Source organism: Vipera ursinii (genome assembly GCF_947247035.1).
Source record: "Vipera ursinii genome assembly, chromosome: 10".
Taxonomy (NCBI): domain Eukaryota; kingdom Metazoa; phylum Chordata; class Lepidosauria; order Squamata; family Viperidae; genus Vipera; species Vipera ursinii.
Window position 1 is genome coordinate 9,799,942 of NC_139520.1, and position 21,463 is coordinate 9,821,404.

Below are 21,463 nucleotides of genomic sequence, written 5' to 3' on the forward strand. Positions count from 1 at the left end.
AGCTGTATGCAACGAAATTTCATTTTGATGTATGCCGATTGGTGTACATTCAAAGTGACAATAAAGTTATCATCATTATGTCTATATACCACCTATCTTGCAATTCCTAGGCAGCTTACATGATACTACAAGGAAGAGGTGATCTACTGCCATTCAGGATGGTTGAAAGCAATCAACTGCACCTACATCTACCATCTGTCTTTCCCATTCCTGGTGACCATAATGGATACACTGAAACTATCTGCATTAAACACCTCCAAATATGCCATAATTAGCATTCTTTAAAGAAGGTGAAATCAGTAATGTGGACAGGTTTACCTCCCCAGTCCTTAGAGAACTGCCAAAATTGACATTAGAGAGTTGCAGAGATTCTGGGGGCTTCCTACATCCTGAAGGTACAGGTTGTCCAGCCATACACAATCATTGTCCTCAAGGATCTATGTGGGACAGCCATGGAATTTTATTTTCCTTAGGTTAAACTCTAGAACAGTGGTGGCGAACCTATGGCACGCATGCCAGAGGCAGCACTCAGAGCCCTCTCTGTTGGCATGCGTGCCACCGCCACCAGCAGCAGGTCCATCAGGCCGCCACCGCTGCCCGGAGCAGGAGCACTGCCCAGCACAAAGGAGGCAGAGCGGCCAACTAGCAAGCCCAAGTAGAGGTCACCAACCATTGTCGATTGGTGGACTGGAAGAAAAGGGAGGGGGAAGCATTTTACATGTGTGCATGCGCGCACGGGGCCGCGAGCACGCACGTGCTGCAAATGGGGCGGGGCTAGTGCCTGCATGACATTCACTAGCCCTGCCCTGTTCTTGTGTGGTGCAGTGCCTTGTACCTGCACCCCATGGTGCTGCAGCAGCCATTTTTGCGCCTTGCAGCACGGTGGCCCATTTTTGCGCCCCCGGTTTTTGCGTGCCAGAGGCGGCACTCAGAGGTGCCTCCCTGCCTCCTCCCCCCCCCCCGAGGGCACTACAATGCTGATGCGGCCCTGGCACTTTGCAATAAATAAGTGGGTTTTGTGTTGCGGTTTGGGCACTCGGTCTCTAAAAGGTTCACCATCACTGTTCTAGAAAGTTAGTGACATTAGTACATGGTAGCATTAAGGAAAATTACTCTTTTCATTATGGCTCCACTTGAATTGCTCACTAAATGAATGCCATATTTAATTATATTTTCTTCATTAAATCCCTATTCTTCATCAAAGTGAAATGCGTTGCCAAAGGAAAACATTCATTCAAGGAGGTTTGTTTGTTTAGTATATGATTGATGATATGCAAAATCAAATTTAATTCTTACACAGCTTGTAGTATTGTCCCCCAGTACCCCCAACTCTCCCAATGCTAGGTAGAAGAGGCACTAGACAACATTCTTATTTAATTCCAAAAACATTCCATGTTTACATACAGCAAATCTATTAAAACTGTTTAGAATATAATTGGTAATATTTTTTGCTCATGCTTAGAAAAATGCTTATCAAGCCAGAAGTTTTAACCAGAAAAGTTAAAACACTCAGAAAGCTAGCAATTTCATAATAGGCAATGTATTCAGTTTACAGCTTAAAGATTGTTTAAAAATGAACACTGCACGCTACAGCAGTTTGGCAGTAAACATGATTGTGCATTTATGCCTCGACACTGAAGGAGCCTTTTTCATAGGGATTTTTCATTCTAATGCAAAGGATGATTTACATTAAATATAGGTAAAGTGTGGTTACATTTTCCTGAAGGACTGCAAAGAAGGGAAGAGAACTATAATAAGTTGAAGCATAAAAGCTTTCTGTCATAATATTTATTATAATGGCATATAAAAGAGCTGAAATAAATAATAGATGACTAAAGGTAAATTCACATGATAAAGAATCCTTCAGCAAATACCATTACTTGGTCTGCTTAGAGTTTTATATACAGTTGAAGACTCTTAATAAATAAACTGCAGTTCCTATAAGTTATATAAGTGCTGGTGGAAGGCAGCAGAGGAAATGTAAGATGTACTTTTAAAAAGCACAGAGTGGACATTAGCTAATTTAGTACATAATTATATTCTCCACAGATAGGCAGTGTACATTTTCAGGTATTTAAAAGCTTTAGTCCATGCACCCTCCCCCAAATAAATCCTAAATAGTACACCACTCAAACATGTCCCTTTCAGTAGCAGAGAAGAAAGCTTGTCCTCCAGTTTAATGAAGCAAATTCCAGTCACTTACACCTGGGAAACACAGAAGGCAAGACGGAGGAAATTATATTTATAGTCCAAGGGATAAAATGTGTTTAAAAAGGAAAGGCTGCAGAGAGGAGGGGCAGAAGCTAAAGGGGATTTGATATCAAACAGCTTCTATCCCTTGTGGAGCAGATAAACCCGTAAGAATACAAGTTGAATGGACACCAGCCTAAAAGACTTGAAGAAGCACAAAGAAATTAAATCCAGACCAAAGTGTACCATTAGAATAACACATGGCGATTTTGAGGCATTAGTTCTTACAGCCAAGAATGTCTAGCAGTCGGTCATAATAATGATCACTATGCAAGATGGATGAAAACAAGGAAATGCTTTCATTCCAGTTTGGAACTGTAAATATTATAATCCCTAATGCATGCCCTTGCTGCAGGGGAGTATTTATGTCAGGCAGGCTTTCTAAGCCAATTCATGTATTTCTGAAGTTGATGAGATTACTTTTCAGGCCTCTGTGTGGGGCACATGAATCAGACGGTGCAAAAATGTTGAAGCCAAGTGAAGATATGTTGGATCAGCTTACAGCATTGGTTCCTTCAACGCTACTGAGATAGCTTTCTGAGGTCCATTAGAGGCCTTAATGGCTGGAATAATTCTGGGCTCATTTCTTTTCTTGTTTTCCTCAATGCCTCGACTATTTTCCTAGAAGACATTTCACATTTTTGCGTGGAGTGTTTTACAAACAATACAATCCTGCCAAACAACAGCCCGGTGAGCAGATTCGGCAATATCTTTATGACCCTGGGAGATTTACAGTGGAGTATTCTTGCGATGAACCCATTTCTTCCGATTCCCCGTTGCCCACCACTAAAAAGGCAGTGATGTTCTCCAAAAAACATCAAGCAGAACTGCAATCTTCCTTTCCCAAGGTTTAAATGATTATATAGATGTTATTTTTATCGTTTTCAAGTTCTCGTACAACTATTAGGGTTTTACACAGTGGAACCCAACAAGCTCAGCACACGTGGGATGGTATTTTTATCAGCTGCTTATTTTTAGTCAATATTTTAAGTAACATTAAGACATATTTCCGATCATATTCAAAGAGAAAAAAAAATTAAAAAGATGCAGACCAATTAAATTTAGATTACATAAGTCTATAACCAGCCACAGCTCTGCATTTTTATTTGGGTGATTATCCCTGGCTAGCAAAATGCTTTTTAAAAAATGTATATTGTGTAAAACAGAATAATATCAGTAGTGGTATTATATTATCTTAAAACAGTGTTCTTTAATGTAGCTTCATAGAATTATGGAGCATAGAGCTCCATAGAACAAAGAGATCTAGTTTGTCCCTTCTTTATGCAATGGTTGTATTTGAGAGAACATCTCTCTCTCTCAATTATTAAGGTTTTTAAAATCTTTTTTTTAAAGTAGGACTATAAACTAAAATATTAGCAGTATTATAATTTAAAATAAACTAAATTACCGCTTGAAAATAATACTGAGGGATTTCTGTGAAGCTGCCACATTGCATATAGCATTATGTGCCCTTCAAGCCAATTGTCCTTGAGTGGAATGGAAAAGCCATTCTCGCAAAACATGACCACTCGTGCTAACTCTAGATTTCCACTCATACGCTCTGAAAGACATGTAGAATTTTACTGGCGGTTCAGCTGCGCCTGTTCCTAAATTCCTTGCACGCACTCCAGAATTAAAAGAAGAACAACACCGCTGTATAAACCACTCTAAGCCTTTGGAAAACGCAAGGTGTTTGACTGCTCAAAGAATTTATTCAATGAAAGTCTGGCTGGCTGGCTGTATGCAGCATTGTGTGGGACCCACGAGAAGTCAGAGACCAATTTGCTTGCAATTGGTGGAAACTGAGAGATTTTCCAGCTGTAGAGACATTGAATACCACTTGCGCAGATGACAAGTATAGATTGGAGCATGTCCAAAGGACAAATGTGTTTAACCAAATATGAAAGAGCTCTCCGGCTCTCTCGCTCTCTCTTTTTTTTTCCTCCCTCTTCCCAGGGTTCATGATCGTAAGCAATGCTTTTGCCTGAAAGCATAGGCCTGCGCTGCATTGCACATTAATCCTTCAAACGCTAACAGATGCTGGCAGGAATTTAGAGTGGAATGTATTTACAAAGTGACAAATTATGTTCTATATTATACAGAGAGAAAGAAAGAGCACCTACAAATAGGCTGATAAATGTCAGCTGCAGTGATGACAAGTGGTTCATTTTTATTATATAGTAACCACCATGTTTTTTTTCCCAGGGAAACCCAAACATTTATTTATTACAATGGGGTGGGGGGGGAGAGAAATCTAGATTATATGGGACACAAAGTACCATCTCTAAGATCACTGATGTTTATGGGCAGAAACTAGATTAAGATTGTAGCACATCCTTAATTTGATTGGGGGGTTTGGGGTTTTTTTTAAAAAAAAGAATATGTGTCATATCACATATACAATTTTTTTTAAAACATTCACTGGCATGTATATGTGATAACTGGGCTGGATAAGGAAGCAATCACTATGGGCTGTTCTATATATATATATTTTTTAAAAATGAAGATTTTGCATTGGTAAAAACAAAATCTACTCCAGTCTATCACCAATTAAGCCATACATGGAGCACAAAGATTAATAATAGTTCTAGTTTTGATTTGTTTATTGTTGCCTTGTTTTTGTTTTAAAATTCTGAAGTAGAATTTTTAAAAATCACTTTGTTTTGCATGTATGTCCCTTCGAGTCAATGATGACTCCTGGTGATTGTCCGGTCTATTCATTGCAGCTTTTTAGCAAGATTTTGCAGAAGTGGTTTGAGAATTGCCTCTTTCCTAGAGCTGAAGAGAGGGACCAGCCAAGGACATCCAGCTGGCTTCATGGCAAAGGCAGGACTAGAACTCACAGCGTCCTGGTTCCTAGTCTGATGCCTTGACCACTGCATTAAACTGGCATGATAATTTAAAATGACTTGATGTATGCCAAACATTTTTTATTATGAAAAAGTCCGTTGTGAATTGTCTGGAGTTTTCTGAAATGCTGATGGGATGTTTGGAGAAGGGCCATATCTAGAACACTTGAAACAGACAGTTTGGAAATTATAATATTATATAAAAGAGCATTCTGCCTATTTATTCATTGAAGCTTTTTTTAAAACAAAAAACCAAAAAAACAGTTATAGTTTATTTAAAGGGTTCTGGAGATCCAGACTATCCATAACCTTGAGTTGTGGGTTTGTAACCAAAAGGCAAAACAATCACAGCATGATTTGTGTGAATGAGGTTAATCTGTTAGTTCTAATTAAAGAATAACCTAGGCTGTGTGTTGTCTTCTCCCACGCTGGAAGAATTTGTTCCAACACTGGATTAATCCAAGCTTCATATGTAGATCCCCACCATATGGTGTAGCTCAACTATCCTAGTAAATATATGTGTACATAGAACAAGCAAATGAGAAATGAATGGATTTCTAACAATAAACAACAAATCAAATCCCAGCCAGTTGTAGGGATAACTCAGGTTTGTGGAAAGGATCAGGATTGGTATCTTCAAGTTCATAATTTTTCTGAGTATGTTTTTTTCTTCTTCTATCCCACTGCATTATATCAAAGGTGCTTCCCTATAGACAATACTATACTATTTTCCATTTTAGCAATAACAACACTGAATAGCTATAGATGCTTCTGACCTCCACAGTGAGCTTGCATGATTAATTAATATCTCCACCCCACTCTGTGCTTTCGAAGACTGGAAGCTGCTTTGCCTAGTTGATGTTGGATTCAAAGTGCAAAGTTCCTTATTTATAGATAAACCTTTCACTACCTTTCTGCTTTGAATCCAACATCAGCCGGTAATTTTAGTCATTATTAAATTACTCTATTTTATTCCAATTCGCTGTACAGTATCCAAATTTCTACCTTTCACAAATTGCAGTTCCTTTAAAACTGGTATGTCCAAAAATACAAGGATTTAAGGGACAGGAAAGCTTCATCAGAAACATTTTCCCGACAGATGTTTATAAACAGAAGGCAACATTTAAAAAAAAAAAGGACACCTGAACACACTGCCTCGCTATGTTGCACAAACCACTGTACAACCTATTGGAATTACTGCAGAAAGTCTTCCTGGAAAACATCCAGAAATTAAAAGGTGCCAACGAGCTTCCTAATAACCTTGCGTAGACGGAATTCTTATGAAGAAAATAAAGTTTATTGTCTGGAAAGAGAGAAAGCATGAGGAAAGCACTAAAGCAATGGAGGTGAACAATTAGACAGATGTTCACTTAAGGAAATAAAGGGAACCGAATAAGTCTTTGTGGAGGGAATTTTATGAGAATACTGACAACTCTGCACCTCATCAAGGGCATTGGTAAAGTTAAAGCTGCAAAAAACTGCTGATGCTACGGAACGTGGCATTTAGGTAACACGGCTCGTAGCAAAGTAACATTATACACTTACAGATCTCAATTTGTATTCTCATGTGCAGTGACCATCCTCCCCTCATTTCCTATTCTCCTTCACTCATTCTCACCTTCCTGGCCCCAAAAAACTCATTTTAAAGACCATCCTGTAATTTAACCAAATGAAGACCCTTCTCTTGTCAGATAGGACATGTCCCAAACTTTTTTTTTCCCCTTTGTTAAAAAAAAACTCTGACGCACAGCTCTATCCTAACAGGATGGACTTTCAGATTTGCTAAGTGAGGCTAACCAGTGAATGTGCTTCTGTGTGCTCGTGTTGAAATACAGGAATGCCTAACGAGGCAGCACAATTTCTGAAGGACTTTAATATGTTCTTGACTGCTTTCGAAATAGATTTAGCATGAAGAAAAGATGGGAAGTGAACGAAGTCTTTGGGAGCGATGTTTTGTTCTCATACTGGTTCTTTGAGATGAGGAGTGAATCAGGTGAAAAGTAATCCAAGGTCTAACCTTTCTAGAACTCACAAGTAAGTCTTTAGGCCAGGGGTAGGAAACCTTGGCTCTTTTATAACTCGTGGACTTCAACTCCCAGAATTCCTGAGCCAGCATGGAAACCTCTCTCTTTCCCCTCAGCATGGCTGGCTCACGAGTCGTAAAAGAGCCAAGGTTGCCTACCCCTGCTTTAGACAAAAATCAATATATCCTATTTCCTTGCACTGAAGATTCAAATTGGAAAGAGTTTTTTAGAACATAGCCCCATTGAGAGGTCAAAAGGAGGCCATTTTAACAATTTATCTTTATTTATTTATGTACAGTTTATGTCACCATCATCATTCTAGCCATTGTCTATCCATTGCAGAATGGAGGCCTCTTCTCCATGTTTCCAACCAATGCAGTCCTGAACTTTCTTTTGCCAATTGGGCCCGCAATAGAGTTTATGTATACAACTCAAAATACGAAGCTCAAAAATGCTTCAAGCATCTTCAAACAATATTATCCAGATATGTTCAAGCTTATTCTCCAAGTCTTAAATTTAAAAATAAGCCAATAATATTTAAGAATCTGTAAAAATTACCTTAGCAATCACCTAATTTTCGTTTCAGTTGTCTTATGAATGGTAACAGTAGTGTAATTGTCCTACTATTAGTACCGGTAAGTCAGTGAAATTCATTTGGACACAATCCCAAAGTATGGCTTGGTTTTGTCCATTTTTCTTGTACAGATTTTTCTTTTTCTTTTTACGAACAACAATTTAATGTTATGTCCAATCCCACCTGTTGGTTTACTGAAACAAATTTCAGATTATGATTTATAAAAAAAAATCTTATTCCCTGAAGTCAGAAGCAGCGTTGAGTTTAGATTCATACTTCACAGTAAATTCTGATCGCTGAAGTATTATGTTCTGCTAAATAAATCACAAATAACTTCTAATTCAATCAGGATGTCACATTATAAACCATGTTTTATAATCTGGAAGAATCCAGATTTGGTGCCAAGCCAAAATGAAGCAAGTCATGTTATAATTTAGTTGCTGTGGTTAACTAAGCCAATGCAGGATTTGGATATGAAGATCAAATGAAAATATTGAAAAATATTTCCAATCATTTCTTCATTGCTGTTGCAGAGCAGAATGGAGGAACTGCTTGATCTTTCCTGTACTTTTTTTCTAAAATCTTAAAATGTGGAGGAGTCTAGGGGCAGAGTAAATCGACCTGTTTTATTATCATGTTGATGGTGTTATCTACCTTCAACTTTTTCTCTTTTTTTGCCAATTTTTCATAGTGATACCATGAAAATACCATGGGTTTTCTTCAGGTCCATCTGTAACAAAAGTTAAAGGCATTTTAAAATAAATTCAATTAGTAAAAGAAGTGATTGTCTGACTAAATTATATTTTCACATTTAATAAAGATACAAAAGATGATAAAGTTACATGTGAATCAATACACACTATGCTTTTAAAGTAACAAAACTAAAAGCTACTAAAATGGAATGTCACATATACAGTATTTAAATATCTTTTTTTCCCCCCTGGCCTTGGGAAATAACATGGGGGGAAAAGGAGTGGGTTCAATCTCCACAAATATTTACACTTACAATTTTCATTTTAAATTTGAGAGTGTATCAAATTTGGAAATGAGTGAAAAGTAATTGAACAAATCTATATAAATATAAATGCCACATGTTTATTTATCATTAGAATACTTAGCATACTCAGTGCAGATTTGACTTAATAGTTCAACTATGTATCTCTGATAAAAATAAATGAAGAACAAGTCAAATTTATGTCTGATGTGACCACAAACCAAAGGAATTTGGACTGACCAGCCCACACAACCACTTTTATAAGTTAGTTGACCAGAAATAAGCATGTTAATTCATCAACCTGTCAAAATAATGACATTCATTCATAAATACCATTCAGTATCCTCCATACCTGCTGGATATTCTCTAGCCCAGTGAAAAATGCTAATTATATACTTCCTTTTTTGTGTCTTTGGACAATACATTGAAAAGAATAATGACAGAGAACAGAGAATGATGTAATACCATGGTGGCGAACCTATGGCCCGCGTGCCACAGGTGGCACGCAGAGCCCTCCTTGTGGGCACGTGTGCCATCACCCCAGTCCTAGGCCTTCAGCTGGGTTTTATAAAGCCGTTTCGCTTTAGGCCTCCGCCACGGTGTGCAAAAAAAAAGGTTCAATCAATCAATCAATTTCAACTTCTCATGAGAAAAAAAAGATCTTGCAAAGTTGGAATTGATTGATTGAACTTTTTAGTCCCACCCAGTCTGCCGTTACCACTGTGGCCATGCCCACACAATGGGCCACATCCACCCAATTGGACACACCCACCCAATGGGCCACACCCACCCAATTGGACACACCCACCCAATGGGCCACACCCACCCGGCACCCGATGATACATAAGTGGGTTTTGGGTTTCAGTTTGGGCACTTGGTCTCTAAAAGGTTCGCCATCACTGATTTAATATCTCTGGGGACAGGATCCAAATGGTTGAAGGAGATGAGAAAAATGACCTAACACATTGGCCCAACATGGCATCTGGAATAGTCATTTTTTTCCCATTTAGATTACATGACAGGTCAGTGAATAGTTTTACACAGTGTTTCACCACTAGGAGGGAGGGAGGGAGGAAGGAAGGAAGGCTAATCTTACTCTTATCCTTTTTATTTTTTTTTAAGTTATTTACATATCCTTTCTGTTCCTCACAGAAGGGCTTGTACACCCAGCAAGTTTAATATCATACTATCAATGGCTCTGAAGGAGCGTTACAGCAACATCCCCTTCTAAAATTATATTTGCACGGTGACGGTGGAACAGTTGTTTTGTTATGCACTTGGGCTGTCTTATAGAAGAGAATATGCTCTTTTCGTAAGCAGATAATCCTAACTCTATCTCATGACAAAGCGGAAAGTTTTGTTCAATCACGGCTGAATAGAATCTCCGGGTTTTAATAGAATTTCACAGATCATTTCCATATTAGAAGACTACCAAGCATGTCTCCTACATTTTTAATATTACAAGTCATAAAATGAATTGTATTATAACTATGCAATCACACTTTTTACATGTATATTCTATGAAACCTTGGTGCGTGATCATAAAACAATAAATAAAAAAATAAATACAAAGAGAAAGCGTTAGTTCTATTGAAGGCTTTGATGATCCAATGGAAATGACATTCCCTGTCTAATCAAGTACTAGCCAGCAAGATGATATAACCTACTGGGTGTCAGGCGCAAAAGACTAGAGCCACACATTAAGTTCCAATTAAACTGATTCATTGCTCATGCCTATGCACAAGAGTCTAGTCAACTAGCAGTAAGCAGTATTTTGGCACTATATATATATGATGCTGGAGAAGACTCCTGCGAGTCCCTTGGACTGCAAGGCGATCAAACCGGTCAGTCCTGGAGGAGATCAACCCTGACTGCTCTTTAGAAGGCCAGATCCTGAAGCTTAAACTTAAATACTTTGGCCACCTAATGAGAAGGAAGGACTCACTGGAGAAGAGCCTCATGCTGGGAAAGATTGAGGGCAATAGAAGAAGGGGACGGCAGAGAATGAGGTGGCTGGATGGAGTCACTGAAGCAGGAGGCGTGAGCTTAAATGGACTCCAGAAGATGGTAGAGGACAGGAAGGCCTGGAGGAACGTTGTCCATAGGGTCGCGATGGGTCGGACACGACTTCGCAACTAACAACAACATATATGATTTAATGGCATTCAAGAGGGGTTGGATTTAGACTGCTTGTGGGAACATAGAGACTAAAGGCCAGGGGTGGGCAATTATTTTTCCCAAGAGCCACATGGGAAACTGGGACTTGCTCTTAGGCCAGTCATTCTCTCTCAGACCTAGGAAGAAGGCAATGGTAAAACACTTCTGAAATCTTGCCAAGGACTATTTCAGTCTTGAGCCAAGAGTCAAAACTGACCTGAAGATGTTCTTTCCCACACAAACACACAAACACGCACACACACACACACACACACACAGAGAGAGAGAGAGAGAGAGAGAGAGAGACAGAGAGAGACAGAGAGAGACAGAGAGAGAAAGAGACAGAGAGAGACAGAGAGAGAAATGCAGGGTTAGAAACCTTGAGGCTGAAGAGGATCGGGCAAAAATAAAGCTATGCTTCATGAGTAGACCAGATGTTTAATATTCCTGTCATCAATTTTTCTACAACATCAAATCCAGAAACATTCATTATGAAGATGTTCCTTGAATAGCTCTGAAACATTAGATTAATAATCACTTAAGACCAAAGACGCTGAAAGACAAAACAGGGAAAATAAACTTGCAGAAGGTAGGAAGGAATGTATTCCAGAGAAAAGTACTGATAACACTTTCAATTCAGAGACTTCAAACTATAGTCATTTAAGAAGCTTGTGAAGAAGAAATATTTCCAGATAATGAGCTAGATCACCTGGCAAACTTCTTGCCCATAGTTATTAGCAAAGCCCTACAAAACTCAAGGGCACGTCGCTTAATTCTATAGTGGAAGGTTATATTGCAAGGGGCAACCATGAAATTCAGTCATGTTATATAACTTCTCAAACAACTAGCTAGTATCTACCACGTAGAGAAGGAAAGTTTCAAAACTAAATATATGTAGAAGCCTTTGTTACATTAACAGAACATCCAGATTCAGCCATAGTTTCATTCCATATGGCATTACCCTTGTGAACTCTCAGGCTTCCTCCTTCCGTTATATATTCAAGATGGACAGTGTTTAATATTTATGTGTTATGTATATGTAGGGGTGTGGTTCCATATATATGTTGTATATAGTATGTTTTAAGTGTGTGTCATGTATGTGTTTGTTGTGATTCAGGGTCAGCCTGTGGGTTCGGCAGTTGGGTCGGACGATTCAGAGGAGGAGGAGGAGGGGGGTGTTGGAGAGGCTGCTGATGAGAGCCCTCAGCCAGGCCCCTCCCACCTGGTCACGACGCAGACCCAGCTGTGTGAGCCTGACAGCGTGGATGGAGATGACCCACAGCTGGCCCTGTTCAAGGATGCCCGACGCAGGAGGCAGTCAATCAGGAGTAAACAGAGGAAGGCAATGGGGCACCTCGGAAGGAGGCAGAGAGAAGCCACGCCCTGAACTGTTTAAAAGGGGAATGCGTGGGAGGGCTGGTTTGCTGAAGGCAACCGCTTGAATAGCTCCTGTTTCATGGTTCGTATCTTGTTTTTGCTGTTTGCTTTTGTGTCCATAAATTTGGCAGGCTTAGTTCCAGCCTCTTGCCTTCTTGTAAAGGGGTTGTCCCTCCCTTATCTGCAGGGCCGGTACCAGGCTGGTACAGAACAGTGTTCACTTTGAGAGCAGGCAACTAAATTTCATTTTTTATGTGTGCCGTTGTGCCCACAGTAAAAAATGGCAATAAAGGTCATCTTATCTTATCTTATCTTATCTTATCTTATCTTATCTTATCTTATCTTATCTTGTCTTGTCTTGTCTTGCCTTATCTTTTTAACTTACCTTGCCTTACCTCACCTCACCTTATCTTGTCTTGCCTTATCTTACCTTACCTTGCCTTATCATCTCATCTCATCTCATCTCATCTCTTCTCATTTCATTTCATCTCATCTTATCTAGAGTTGGAAACGACTAACATACATGTGCGGGGGAACCTTTACCTTTTACATTTTATCTAATAGTGTATTTTTCATCCAAGCAGCTGGTGACAATTTGCTAGAGAGGTAACTAAGCATCTAACAAGTGTTCTGTAGTGGCCAAACAATTATATGAACCATGATCACTGTCATACAAATCCCAGGGATGGAAAACATTTAGTGTTCTACTAAGGAACTTATCTTTCCCTTCAATCCCATCCCACTATATGCCCTAAAGAATATACAGTTGTACTTATTGCCAAGAATAACGTGCCAACTATTTTTGTAGATACAGGAACAAGATGAATAGACAATTTGCAAACTTGGAAAAGTTAGCCTTGGTGGAGCAGTGGGCTAATGCCTCCTTAAGTAACACCAGCTGCCTCCAATTAGTGCAGGTTCGCATCCCACCAGGCTCAAGGTTGACTCAGCCTTCCATCCTTCCGAGGTAGGTAAAATGAGGACCCAGATTGTTGGGGGCAATTAAGCTGACTTTGTAATAATGCCGCTTGGGGTGTGTGTGAAAGCCCTAATAAGCAGGCATATACATAGAATGAAGGCTACTGCCAAGCTTGCAAGCCGCCCTGAGTCTTCGGAGAAGGGCGGGATATAAATGGAATTAAAATAAATAAATAAATAAATTAAATATACTTATTGGTACATAAAGGCAAAAAAGGGGGGAAAACAATGCAAGAATCAAAGGCTGCATCAGGTGGGTGATACGTATAATCATAGTTTCAGTTGCGAAATGATGACGTCCTGGCAGATTATCATTCATGTGATTAAAGCAATATATAAAATATTCTGTTTTGCAAGCAAATCTTTACAATATTAGAAAATCCAAATTCTAATTCCTGCATCAAGCAGAAAGAAGCAATAAGCAAAATTTGCCTGGAATGGTATTTCTTAACCGTAACAACTTTAACATGTATGGACTTCAACTCATGCTGGTTGGGGAATTCTGGGAGTTGAAGTCCATATCTTAAAAGTTGTAGAGGATGAGAAACACTGGCCTAGAATATGCCTCAACATATTTTGGATAACTCATTCTGCATCATCAGGTCAAGTCTCAGTGTAATTCTTTGACGGCTGCTTGCCAACTAGAAGTTATATTCAGTCAATCCTCTCATTTCTGGCAGGCATCATCCATCCTCTTTTAAGTTTAATTTTTCCACCTACACCTTGACAGTTGTTCTTCCAAAGACGATACCCGGTGTGAGATCTGAAATTCTCAGCTGTTTGTTCAATATTGTGCTCAACACCAGACGTGCTAGTTGCATTGCATTGCTGCAGTTTACACACAATAACACTAACTTCAAAAGAGACATGGGTTTCTTTCTATAGTTTGCCCAGGGTATGAACCTGCCTTACACTGGATCAGAATAATTCATATGTCCACCTTGTTTAGTTCTCAGGAAAGAATCTTTTCTACTCCTGTTAAATCAGATCTTTTGGTCCAAGATCTGAGGTCATAAATTAGAAATCTTCTTTTTGTACCACACTAAAGTTTCTATATCTCCATTCACTGTGTGACTGTATAGGTACAGTTAGAAAGAGATAGTCTAGTTTAGTCTAATGAAGAGAAGGACGAGGGGGGACATAATAGCACTGTTCCAGTATCTCAGGGGCTGCCCCAAAGAAGAGGGAGTCAAGCTCTTCTCCAAAGCGCCTGAAGGCAGGAAAAGAAGCAATGGATGGAAACTAATGAAGGAGAGAATCAACCTAGAACTAAGGAGAAACTTCCTGACAGTTAGAACAATTAACCAGTGGAACAACCTGCCTCCAGAAGCTGTGAATGCTCCAACACTGGAAATCTTTAAGAAGAGATTGGACAGCCATTTGTCTGAAATGGTATAGGGCCGTGGTGGCGAACCTATGGCACATGTGCCACAGGTGGCACGCAGAGCCCTCTCTGTGGGCACGCATGCCGTCGCCCCAGTCCTAGGCCCTCAGCTGGGTTTTATAAAACCTTTTCGCTTTAGGCCTCCGCTGTGTGCAAAAAAAAAAAAAAAGTTCAATCAGTCAATCAATTTCAACTTCTCACAGGAAAAAAAGATCTCGCAAAGTTGGAATTGATTGGTTGAACTATTATTATTATTATTACTATTACTATTATTATTATTATTATTATTATTATTATTATTATTATTATTATTATTATTATTATTATTATTATTATCCACCGGAAGCAGAGGCAGTCAACTTACAACTAAACTAGCACCAGAATTTCCATTGCTAAGCTAAGCAAGGCTTTTGCTCCATCAGTTGCGCCTCATTTTACAACTTCTGCTCTGGCTGTTAAGAGAATCAATGCCCTGGTTGTCAAGAAAATCAATTTCCATTTTATCGCACAAAATTGGAAAACGCCTCAAAATTATGAAGTTTGTAAAATGAATTGTTAAATGAACCAAGCAGTCATTAAGTGAATCCAGCTTTGCTCCATTGACTCTGCTTGGAAATTGGCTCGGAAGGTCGTAAATAATTGCACCACAATCACTGTAAATACAATTTGGTTGCTAAGCGCCCAAATTTTGTAAAGTGACCATAGAGATGCTGCGCTGGCTATAAGTGCAAAAATGGTCAATAAACATATGATTATAAGTCAAGGACTTACACGTTTACCACTTCTCAGTATGGTAAAGTGGAGGAAATTCTTCCTCCAGCCTCAGATGATACATGACTGGACACCAGATACCACTAGTTACATTTAGTTTTTTGCATAATACCACATTATACAACACCAAACGAAGCAGATGATGGCTTAGTACAGAGGTAGGCAACCTCGGCTCTTTTATGACTCGTGGACTTCAACTCCCAGCACAGCTGGATCAGGAATTCTGGGAGTTGAAGTCCACGAGTCATAAAAGAGCCAAGGTTGCTTATACCTGGCTTAGTCTGAGATACCAACCAACTACTGGAGATACCAAACAGCAAGTTATCTCATTAGGAACTTCAAGATTTCCTCTATTAGTCCAAAAAGCCAGAGAAGACCAGAATGATGTGCTTCTTTACTCAGCCAATTATATCCTATGCTCAGTGGATTCCAATGATCCAATTACAATCACCTAAACAAAGCATTTTGCTATGCTTAGTCCAAATTGTAGTGTTCAGTGCTTAAAGTTATTAGAGATTCTAAATTAGTTTTTAATTCCAAATTGCCCCAGTAGACTTCTTTTGAATATAGCTTCTTTTTTTTTTTGCCTAATTAGCTGTACCAGCACGGCTATTTATTTTAATGTTTCAGCGATGCTGTTTGCAAAAAAAAAAAAAAACATTAAAGGTATAAATGCACACACTCCTGTGAAAAAAGAGATGATTCTCATATTACAAGTGTAAAATTTAACAATCACCTATATCTCCAATACTTTTAGTTGGTCATCTTACAGATGATGATACTCTCAAAATATCTTTTATATTAAAGTTTTTAAGATTCACCTATTTTTTTTCTTTTTATGACCCCCTAATACCCTTAATTTAGGGTGGGGTTTGGGCGACTGACTGAAGCTGAGCATTTACTGGCCCGATGCGCTTCCTGAAGCCTATAGCATTCACTTATTTATTTATTTATTTATTTATTTATTTATTTATTTATTTATTTATTTTTGGGACTTATATGCCGCCCTATCTCCCGAAGGACTCAGGGCGGCTTACAACAAGCCGGCCTGGCCTGATGGGGGATTGGTGGGGTTTTTTATTGTTATTTTAATATTTGTATTTACTGTTTTTAGTGGGCATATATTTAATTCTTTTTTAACTTTTGTAACTTTGTATTTTTTATTCTTGCCCTGTTCACCGCCCTGAGTCCTTCGGGAGAAGGGCGGTATATAAATATTATTAAATCAAATCAAATCAAAATCAAAAATACAATAATACAAAAGTTAAAAAGAATTAAACTAGCAGCCCCAATAATAAGTTAAAAACATTTTAAAAATCCCTGTCCCTATAAGGTGACTTATTTCTGCTTTGAAAAAAAAATGGCTTCAATCTTTTTCCACTATGCACTGAATCAACCAGGTATTAAGTGTGGAACTTATACGGATATCTGTGTTATTCATCCATAGGTGTTAATATACCTTTGCTTATGCACATAACAATAGAGAACAGCTGCTGGAAAATTAATCTGGCTCTTCTAAAGATATAAAAAGCGAAAGAAAAAGGAAACAATAATACCACTGAAATGAACTGCAAGAAATATCATGAGCGGACACTAATCTCCAAAAAGAAATCAAACATAGGTTTATTATTATTATTATTATTATTATTATTATTATTATTATTATTATTATTATTATTATTATTATTATTATTATTGCTGTTTCTGATAGAAAAAGAAAATTAAGGGCAATGACTGAAATACTGCTATCACCAAATATGGTGACTGGCTTGGTTCAAACGAGATGCATTTCTACACAGAAATCTGAGATTACAAAAAGGTTTAATGAAGTTCAGCCCCTTTCGCAATCTGGTTTGTAAATGAAATAAAGGAGTTTCCAAATTATGAGGTCGTATCTCCTTTGGTGAGGCTCTAATTAGGTTGGAAAATACCCTTCTTCTTCTTCTTCTTAGTAAGAGAGAAGGTCAGCCATCAGGAAACGTTCAAGTTCATTGGTTGTGCAATGTGCTTTTTGTATCTTTATATGTTGCCCCAAACATACCTATCTAATTTGACATTCTTAACTGAGTTAATCTAGCTAGCTCAGTCTACAGCAAATCCGCAAGTTCACTCACATTGATGATGTTAACTAGTTGGGTAAGCAAACATCTACAAGCAAACAACCACACTCCGAGAACACCAAGGATTCCACAATTCAGCCTTGAACTACAGATATTCTCCTTTCTTGTAATTTACTCTGCTAAAACCTGGCACTGCTCTTTTTTCTGGTGATTTTTATCTGTCTGTTCAGCCAGCTAATGACATCCAGGATAAGACAAATAATGTAACTCAAGGAAGGTGGAGTCGAGATGATAAGTTTAAGTTTGTACATTGCAACATGTAAAGGTCTGTTACGTATTTCCAAATTCTGTAATCTATTGTTGCTTTTAACAATTGTCCAGCCTGTTTCATAGGAACAGACATATGATTCTTTCAAACAGTTACAAGAATGGTGTTCATACAAGTTAAGGAAGAAGCTGCATGCCTACGGTACCTTAACAGTTCATCCACAGTTCAGAATAAAGCCTCAATTCCTTGTTGCTATATTCCAGTTCCAAGGTTCATAATTTGAAAATTGACTTTGGGGAGTTTTTGCTTGGTCTATTAAAATGATTCATGTTGCATTCAACATAAATTGTGCATACACAGAGGAGGGCTCAGTTCACATATTCACAGTATAATAACTAAAGTGAATTTTGTACGAGCTGCAGTTTGTGGCAGAGATGCAGTATCATTTGTCTTAATTTTTCTTCAGCATTACATTAGGGCTAGTGCATTTACATTTCCAGGTAAGGCTTAACTTTACTTCTGTTGTAAAAAGAAAAAAGGGAATCAAATCTGCATGTTTATGCAGTCTAACATCAAGTAATGCCTTTTTACTGTCTTAAAGTACACATGGATTTACTTTCCATTTACATCCCTCGACAAAGTCAAACTCAAAGTGCATGAAATATTTACTGTACATAAATCATATAATATCCCAAATTAAAAAAGATAACAGATCCACTTCCTTCTAAGGCAAAGATATTACAACAGTCATGTCTTTTAAATATTTTCACCGTTCAACCCTGGAAGAATAATGAAAGCTGAGAAAAGCGGTCCATTTCTTTAAAAAAAAACAACCAACAACTTTTAGGCTACATGTAAATTAACAAACACACTGACATAAGAATACAAGAGCTTTCTCATGAAATATGTATTTGAGAGGGAAAAATCAGCATATGGCAAGCTCAATCGCCAACATCTTAAAATAATTTTTCAATACTTAAGTGACAGAACCACAGATGCAGACAAAGGGGAATTTTGGCTCTGCACTTTATTCTTTTAATTCTATTTCGTGTTCAGACATCCATCAAAATGACTTTGAATGTGGTCATTTATTGTGGCAGAAAGCTTTTCTGCTTATCAGATTGCAAGACACCTTTATAAGGTGGTCCAAGAAACTGAACTACTTTGAGTGGCCAATATGATGCTCTGCTTTTGGGGGCAGGAAGGATCCAGAAAACTTCAGTCATACTACAGAACTGTTCTACTTTTCTCCTCTCTCTTTGTGTCCTCCTTAAAAAGTGAACACTGAAGGCTGGGAGTCACCTATGCATAGAGGAAAATAAGGTAAAGGTAAAGATTCCCCCGGACATGCGTGCTAGTCGTTTCCAACTCTAGGGGCCGGTGCTCATCTCCGTTTCAAAGCCAAAGAGCCAGCGTTTGTCCGAGGACGTCTCTGTGGTCATGTGGCCGGCATGACTAGATGCCAAAGGCACACGGAACGCTGTTACCTTCCCACCGTAGTGGTCCCTATTTTTCTACTTGCATTTTTACGTGCTTTTGAACTGCTAGGTTGGCAGAAGCTGGGACGAGTAACAGGCGCTCACTCTGCTATGCGGCACTCGGGATTCGACCCGCCAAACTGCTGATCTTCTGATTGACAAGCTCAGCATCCTAACCCACTGAGCCACCGCGTCTCTTAGAGGAAAATAACCAGTAACAAATAAAACTACAGGAGAAAATAACATAGATTTTATTGTTAATTACATTCTGCATAATCTATATAGGTTGGTCAAAGCAAGGGGCAATGGATCCAATTACCATGATTGTTTTGCTGGAATGGTTGATGTTTTTCCTGGACAAGATTCTGTTAGTGTAACCTTGCAATAAAGTTAAAGATAGTACTTCTGAGTACGCTTTTTGTCTGGACTACTTTGCACGATCAACATCAATCTTGCAAGTATAAAAAGTACCATTTCTTTACACAAACCAACGCATACACACACCACCTTTACAGTCCAATAAACTATGGAAGGTCCCTTCTGAACTGTTGTCAAGCCAGATTCCTTTTGCAGACTCAGCTGCCATTTGTTTGACTGTCATCTAGTTTGAAGCTCTTCCACCTGTCTGCCAATGTCATTCCCAGATAGCATTATGATAAACATGATCGCCGAACACAGTGTTGAGTTCAAAGAACTGTGGTCAGTCTAAAAGCCAGAATAACCATATTTCCATGGCCCTGAAACTTTGGGGAGATGGTAGGCACTCACAGACCCTTAATGTGGTCCATCTAAAAACAGATATGTAAATTAGCTCTGTATCACCCATAACATATGTATCAGTTAATTGGTGGACAGTCCCTTTCTGCACCCTAAAGGAACAGAAATGGGTGGGATTTTTTTGTTTGTTTCCAACCTCTTTTTCCCCCCTCCTTTTCTTATCTCAATCATTTCAAAAACTCATTTGCAAATCTCGCCTTTCAGTGAGATTTATCTCTCAGTATGTGTATTCTGGGGGGGGGGGAAAGACTAATTAAATTTACAGTTGCAAGGGCAAAAGCTCATGGTTATGTTTGTACTTCGTCATAAGATAAAAATCATGATATTAGTCTACAAATATTAAAAATCATAAGAGGAAACAGCAAACAAGTTTGGGGTAAATGAAAGCACCATAAATAAGATGCCCGTTTACTAGATTGCCAAAAGATTATATTTACAACCCTCAAGGTTGGTTGAATATATTTTTGTATGGTCATATTGCTTTTTCAGTTGGCTTTCATGTTGTTGTTGTTGTTGTTAGTTGCGAAGTTGTGTCCGACCCATCGCGACCCTATGGACAATGTTCCTCCAGGCCTTCCTGTCCTCTACCATCTTCTGGAGTCCATTTAAGCTCACGTCTACTGCTTCAGTGACTCCATCCAGCCACCTCATTCTCTGTCGTCCCCTTCTTCTATTGCCCTCGATCTTTCCCAGCATTAGGCTCTTCTCCAGTGAGTCCTTCCTTCTCATTAGGTGGCCAAAGTATTCGAGTTTTAGCTTCAGGATCTGGCCTTCTAAAGAGCAGTCAGGGTTGATCTCCTCTAGGACTGACCGGTTTGATCGCCTTGCAGTCCAAGGGACTCGCAGGAGTCTTCTCCAGCACCAGAGTTCAAAGGCCTCAATTCTTTGGCGCTCAGCCTTTCTTATGGTCCAGCTTTCACTGCCATACATTGCAACTGGGAAGACCATAGCCTTGACTATACGCACTTTTGTTGACAGGGTGATGTCTCTGCTTTTTAGTGTGCTGTCTAGATTTGTCATGGCTTTCCTCCCAAGGAGCAAGCGTCTTTTAATTTCTTGGCTACAGTCCCCATCTGCAGTGATCTTGGAGCCCAGGAAAATAAAATCTGTCATTACCTCCATTTCTTCCCCATCTATTTGCCAGGAATTGAGAGGGCCAGATGCCATGATCTTGGTTTTCTTAATGTTTAGTTTCAACCCAACTTTTGCACTCTCCTTCACTCGCAACAAGAGGCTCTTTAGTTCTTCTTCACTTTCTGCCATTAGAGTGGTATCATCTGCATATCTTAGGTTGTTGATGTTTCTTCCGGCAATCTTAATTCCAACTTTTGATTCATCTAGCCCTGCCTTTCTCATGATGTGCTCTGCATATAAGTTAAATAGGCAAGGCGACAGTATACAGCCTTGCCGGACTCCTTTCCCAATTTTGAACCAATCAGTGGTTCCGTGTCCAGTTCTCACTGTTGCTTCTTGGCCCGCATATAGGTTTCTCAAGTGACAAATAAGATGGTCTGGTATGCCC

The 21,463-nt window shown here is 38.9% G+C and overlaps 2 protein-coding genes across 4 annotated transcripts in view; both read right to left on the reverse strand.

Annotated features, from left to right (window-relative positions):
• Positions 1–21,463, reverse strand: part of WWOX (WW domain containing oxidoreductase) — a 554,700-nt gene that overhangs the window by 435,443 nt on the left and 97,794 nt on the right. The gene's annotated exons all lie outside the window — the stretch shown is intronic.
• LOC310644897 (endoplasmic reticulum-Golgi intermediate compartment protein 1-like) overlaps positions 2,749–21,463 on the reverse strand; it is a gene marked incomplete at both ends in the record, with an annotated part of 54,058 nt that continues 35,343 nt past the window's right edge. The window contains one exon of the mRNA XM_083370230.1: positions 2,749–2,871. Coding sequence (XP_083226356.1) covers positions 2,749–2,871 — 123 coding nt within the window. The remainder of the gene's footprint in view (positions 2,872–21,463) is intronic.